General features: G+C 41.2%; 1 protein-coding gene across 1 annotated transcript in view; it reads right to left on the bottom strand.

Annotated features, from left to right (window-relative positions):
* The window catches only part of RBL1 (retinoblastoma-like 1), a 111,118-nt gene that overhangs the window by 9,331 nt on the left and 95,437 nt on the right, over positions 1 to 6,350 (bottom strand). Inside the window, exon 20 of the mRNA XM_011929212.1 lies at positions 607 to 755. Coding sequence (XP_011784602.1) covers positions 607 to 755 — 149 coding nt within the window. The remainder of the gene's footprint in view (positions 1 to 606; positions 756 to 6,350) is intronic.

The following is a 6,350-nucleotide window of genomic DNA, read 5'->3' as shown; positions in this document are numbered from 1 at the left end:
CAGGATGGTCTCGATCTCCTGACCTCGTGATCCACCCGTCTCGGCCTCCCAAAGTGCTGGGATTACAGGCTTGAGCCACCGCGCCCGGCCCCCATCAAGTTCTTACCCATATGTACAAGGAATTTCTAGCAACATAATCATGGTATAGATAAAATTCCTGCCAGGTGTGGTGTTTCACACCTGTAATCTCATCACTGTGGGAGGCTGAGGTGGGTAGATTGCTTGAGTCCAGGAGTTCCAGACCAGCCTGGCCAACATGGTGAAACCCCATCTCTACTAAAAATACAAAAAAATTAGCCAGGCGTGGTGGTGGCATGCAGCTGTCATACAGCTACTTGGGAGGCTGGGGTGGGAGAATTGTTTGAGCCCTGGAAGCAAAGGTTGCAGTGAGCCAGGATCTCACCACTGCACTCTAGCCTGGGCAACAGATCCCATGATTTCCTCTGGTCTCTGTTGTACCATAGCCTTAATCACTGATTAAGTTACTAGTCATGCTCTGATTAATTGCTAGTAATTTTACTTTGACATACTTATCTAGCAAAATAAACTTATAGTAACTCAACTATGACAGCGAATAATAATAAAGTAGTAAAACATAAAACATACCACATGGTCCTGATTTGACAAGTCGTATTTCAGTGCAAACGACTTCACTCTTCCTACATATATTGTATTGTAAAATTTTATAAGATCACCTCTTTCCTCTTTCACTGGTCCACTGGAACAGTCAGGTGTTTTTGTAGCATCTTCCAAGTCTGTCAAAAAAGAATGCAATGTTGTGATACAAAGCATACTTTTTATTTTTATTTTTTTGAGACAGGGTCTCATGTTGTCACCCAGGGTGGAGTGCAGTGGTGCAATGTTGGCTCACTGCAACCCCGACCTCCTGGATTCAAGTGATCCTCCCACCTCAGCCTCCTGAGTAGCTGGGACTACAGGCACGCACCACCATGCCTGGCTATTTTTTATTTTTAGTAGAGACGGCATTTTGCCATGTTGCCCAGGATGGTTTTCAACTCCTAGGCTCAAGTTGATCTGTCATCCTCAGCCTCTCAAAGTGCTAGGATTACAGGCGTAAGCCACCATGCCCAGCCACAAAGCATACTTTAATATACAAGTTGGCAATTTAAATTACCTTTCTACAATATTAAAAAAACCCCACAGATCTTTATGTAGAGAAATTAATATTTTCAGAGAAGGTTCAGAAATCCATCTGTATTACTTATAAGTCAAATTGGAATCTAGAGAAATGCAAACATATGAATTGAAGGTGGTGCTCTTTTCTCTAGATGCCACTTCAGAATGTTTTCACAACCATAGCTTTTGAGCTGACTGTCATTAGTGGCTCTTAGAGGGGCAACAGCCCTGGGCTGGTGTTATCTAAGTTCTACAGTATGGGAGGCAGTGGCAAACCTCAGCTTCAGAAAACTAAAAGCCCTGCAGATATTCTTCTTCTGTCTTTGAGAAAGGTGGAAAGATTCTAAAAGGTAAAGCATATCCTGAGAGGTTAAGGAAGAAGCAAAATGAATTACATTTATTTCTCTGCAAATACATGGCAGGTGACAGGTGTTCTAAGAGCCTTATTGTACCACGTACAACAGGAACCCTGATCAGGAACCAGTGTTCAGGTTTTACTGAGCACCCCCAATAGTAAAATAACAGCTTGCCCCCATGTAGTTTCCTACTTAATGGTGCAACTCTGGGATAGCTTGTGAAACTAGGCAGAAATTTGTCCTACTATTTTTTGGGGAAGGAAGAGTATTATAGAGTATTACGAACTATCCTTTACTTGTATACACAAGAACCATGTGTTTAGAAGAGCTAAGAAAACCACTACCAATTAAAAACAATTTAGCATATATATGAAAAAAGTTCTCATTCTCAATTCACTGGCCTACAAACATTGAGAACATGGGTAGAAGCAATGCCTTCACTTTAGGAAAACCAGAAAACACAAACATGGTTCAAAGACCAAACAGCCCCAGGGGATCTGTCTTAATTTGGATGTCTTTTTCACTTCTGCTATTTCTAAAGGATCTTGACTAGGGTGGGAGGGGAGGGGAGCTATGTGGTTAAATAAAGTTGAGGAAATGCTGTACATTATATTAGAAATTCAGAAATGCATGTTAGTATAAGGCTCTGACAAGTACTGCAGTTGGGGAAAAAAATAACTCTCATGTTCACTTTAATTCCATACTTCCCCAATTTTTTATGTATAGTCTCTTTCCCCAAAACACTTTTTTTTTTTTTTTTTTGAGAGGGAGTCTTGCTCTGTCACCCAGCCTGGAGTGCAGTGGCACAATCTTGGCTCACTGCAGTCTCTCTGTCTGCTGGGATCCAGCGATTCTCCTGCCTCAGCCTCCTGGGTATTTGGGATTACAGGAGCATGCCACCACATCTGGCTAATTTTTGTATTTTCAGTAGAGATAGGGTTTCATCATGCTGGACAGGCTGGTCTCGAACTCCTGACCTCAGGTGATCCGCCCACTTTGGTCTCCCAAAGTCCTGGGATTACAGGCATAAACCACTGCCCCGGACCCCCCAAAACACTTATACTACCATTCTGGGAAACACTGTTCCAAAGGATACTGGTACGTTAACAGCTCTTCTAGGTTATTCTCATTACATGGATCAATTAAAATTATTTCTTTTTGTTTTGTTTTTATGACAGGTTCTTGATCCTCTTGCCTTAGCCTCCCAAATAGCTGGGACTACAGGTGAATGCTGCCACACCAGGCTAATGTCTTTTTTTTACTTTTTGTAGAGACAGGGTCTCTCTCTGTTTTCTTTTTTTTTTTTTTAGAATCTTTTAAATATTAGCTTATTACTTGCTAAAATAGAAAGCACAAATTAATGAAGATCCCTATGTTTTCTAGGCTGGTCTCTAACTCCTGGGCTCAAGTGATCCTCCCACTTTGGTCTCCCAAAGTGCTGGGATTACAGACGTGAGCGACCACGCCTGGCCTAAAATTATTTAATATCCTCCTTGGATTAGAAATTTATTGAGACAGAGACTATAGTGTCTCCATATTTCTGTGTCATTCCAATTCCAGCTGTTAATATTTATGTAAGGTAAGGAGGTATACTTTACTTGAATGAACTAAACATTTAAAATTGTGGGAGGCTGGGTGTGGTGAAACCCTGTCTCTATAAAAAAAAAATTAAAAAATTTAAAAACTAGGTGTGGTGGCACGCACCTTTATCCCTAGCTACTCGGGAGGCTGAGATGAGAGGATCGCTTGAACCCAGGAAATCAAGGTTGCAGTGAGCTATGATTACCCCATTACATTCCAGCCTGGGCAACACAGCAAGATCTCATCTCTAAAGTTAAAAAAAAACTAAAGAAAAAAAGACATTAAAAAAAACATCTCAACTGGGTGTGGTGGCTCACGCCTATAATTCCAGCACTTTGGGAGGCCGAGGTGGGAGGATCACTTGAGCCCAAGAGTTCAAGACCAGTCTGGGAAACACAGTGAGATCCTATCTTGGTCTCCTAAAGTGCTGGGATTACAAGTGTGAGCCACCATGTCCAGCCAGAAATGGGTTTTTACTGATGAAAATAGTGAATGGTTTATTAAGTGTGACTAATGCTAAAAAAAACCATACTCATTAATATAATAAATTTGATATTGCTTATAAATAATAGCTATTACTAAGGCCTTACTATGAACAAAGCTTGTATTAAATATTATATATATGCATATGTGTATACATAGTTGTGTATTGCATAATGATGGGTTATCTTCTCAGAAATGCATTGTTGAAATGATTTTGTCATGAAAATACTATAGAGTATACTTACACAAACCTAGATTGTATGACCAACTACACACCTAGGCTGAATGGTATAGCATATTGCTCCTAAGTTACAAAACTGTACAGCATGTTACTGTACTGAATACCACAGGCAATTGTATCACAATCTAAATATATCTAAACATAGAAAAGGTATAGTAAAAATACAGCATTATAATCTTATAGGACCACTGTTGTGTGTGCCATCACTGACTGAAACATCATTATATGGCACATGACTGTGTGTGTGTGTGTGTGTGTATGCACACACATACATACATATACATATAATTATCTTTTTTATTTTTAGAGACAAGATCTTGCTCTATCACCCTGGCTGAAGTGCAGTGGTACAATCATAGTTCACTACAATCTCAAATTCCTGGATTCAAGTGATTTTCCTGCCTCAGTCTCCCAAGTAGTTGGGACGAAAGGTGTGAGCCACCATGCCCAGCTAATTTTTTATTTTCATTTTTTGCAGACGGGGGTGTTGCTGTGTTGCTCATGCTGGTCTTTAATTCCTGGGCTCAAGGGATCCTCTTGCCTCAGCCTTCCATAGTGCTGGGAGATTACAGGCATGAGCCACAACACCCAGCCTAAATATAATTATTTTTAATCCTTAAAACAAGTTTCTAAGGAAGTAACGTAAAGTTTTCAGTTAACTACAATACACTTGAGTATAGTGTTATGTTTGTGTTACTTAGGTTAAGCTATAACCTAGGTCTCACAAGTATTCTAATTAAGACTGCCACTCTGGAGTGGTCTGCTAACATGACATTGAAGAATTCATAGCCCATGAGGAGTGAGCTGGTGTTTTAATCAGGAAATTCATTCTCCACTCCAACAGTTTCTGTTAGGCATATCTCAATCAATGACCAATGCTTTGCTCATTAACATACTGAAAGTCAGAATTTTTTTTTTTTTTCCTGAGAAAGAGTCTTGCTCTGTTGCCCAGGCTAGAGTACAGTGGCACAATCTCAGCTCACTGCAACCTCAGCCTCCAGTGTTCAAGCAATTCTCCTGCCTCAGCCTCCCAAGTGGCAGGGATTACAAGTGCTCACCACCATGCCTGGCTAATTTTGTATTTTTAGTAAAGATGGGGTTTCACCATGTCAGCAAGACTGGTCTCGAACTCCTGACCTGAAGTGATCCGCCCACCTTGGTCTCCCAAAGTGCTGGGATTACAGGTGTGAGCCACCATGTCCGGCCAGAAATGGGTTTCTACTGATGAAAATAGTGAATGCTTATTAAGTGTGACTAATGCTAAAAATGAGCTCATGTTCAGGAAATAAAAAGTATTTAAGATAAGCAGATTGGCTAAAATATTTGAGACACTACCCTCAATAGCCACGAAAGTGATGAAAGATCCAGTGAAGTCTCTAGGCTTTACTCTTAGGGATAATAACGTCAAGGCTAAAAGCTCTGAGAAGTCCTGTGTCCAGCCCTGAATTCTGATCCATGGTATTTGCTTGATGCTAGCCTTAAGGTTGACTGAATCCTGCATCTGAAATCTTGGCACCTGTTCTTGAGCAAATATTTTCTATGGGTGGTGGTCAGACATAGAACTGGGATATATGAACTTACTGCATAGGATATATAAATTGTGTGTGTGCTTTTTAAACAGTAATTATTTTACAACCCATAATGAATTTGTTTATAGAACCAGAACTGTTCTTCCCAAGTCGGTGTTCTTTGGTGTGTCCAAATCTGGGTCATAGCATCTAGTTATAGCTCTAAGAACTGGAAGGTGACTTACCTGAATATAGACTTGTCTGATTGCATATCCTCCTACATAACTTTCTCTCTCTTTTTCTTTTTTCTCTCTCTTTTTTTTTTTGAGACAGGGTCTTGCTCTGTCTGGAGTACAGTGGCAAGATCATGGCTCACTGCAGCCTTGACATCCTGGGCTCAAGCCAACCTCCCAATTCAGTCTCCTGAGTAGCTTGGACTATAGATGCCCACCACCATGTGTGGCTATTTTAAAAAACTTTTTGTAGCAATGGGCTCTCACTATGTTACCCACAATGGTCTTGAACTCCTGGGTTCAAGCCACCCTCCTGGCTTGGCCTCCCAAAGTGCTGGGATTATAGACATAAGTCACTGTGCTCTCACTCTCTTTATGAGTGCCAGAATTCCTGAGTTCATCATCACTGGATATTCTCCCTGCCCTGTGCCACCACCACTGTACAGGATCTGTAACAATGTTTGTTTATTTGCTAATACATATAGTTAATAACTGTATATAAGACAGAGTGCGGTGACTCACGCCTGTAATCCCAGCACTTTGGGAGGCCAAGGCAGATGCATCACTTGAACCCAGGAGTTCAAGACTGGCCTTGGCAAACCCATCTCTACAAAAAAATATAAAAATTAGCCAGGCCGTGGCTGAGCTGAGAATCACTTGCGCCTGGGAGGTCAAGGCTGCAGTGAGCTGTGACTGTGCCACTGTACTCCAGCCTGGGTGACAGAGCAAGACATGGTCTCAAACAAACAAACAAACAAACAAAAGGTCAGGTGCAGTGGTTGATGCCTGAAATCCCAGCACTTTGGGAGGC

This window comes from Colobus angolensis, unplaced genomic scaffold (assembly GCF_000951035.1).
Source record: "Colobus angolensis palliatus isolate OR3802 unplaced genomic scaffold, Cang.pa_1.0 Scaffold8, whole genome shotgun sequence".
In the NCBI taxonomy this organism is placed as follows: Eukaryota; Metazoa; Chordata; class Mammalia; order Primates; family Cercopithecidae; genus Colobus; species Colobus angolensis.
Note: the sequence above shows the minus strand (reverse complement) of the source record. Positions and strands in the feature narration are given on the sequence as shown.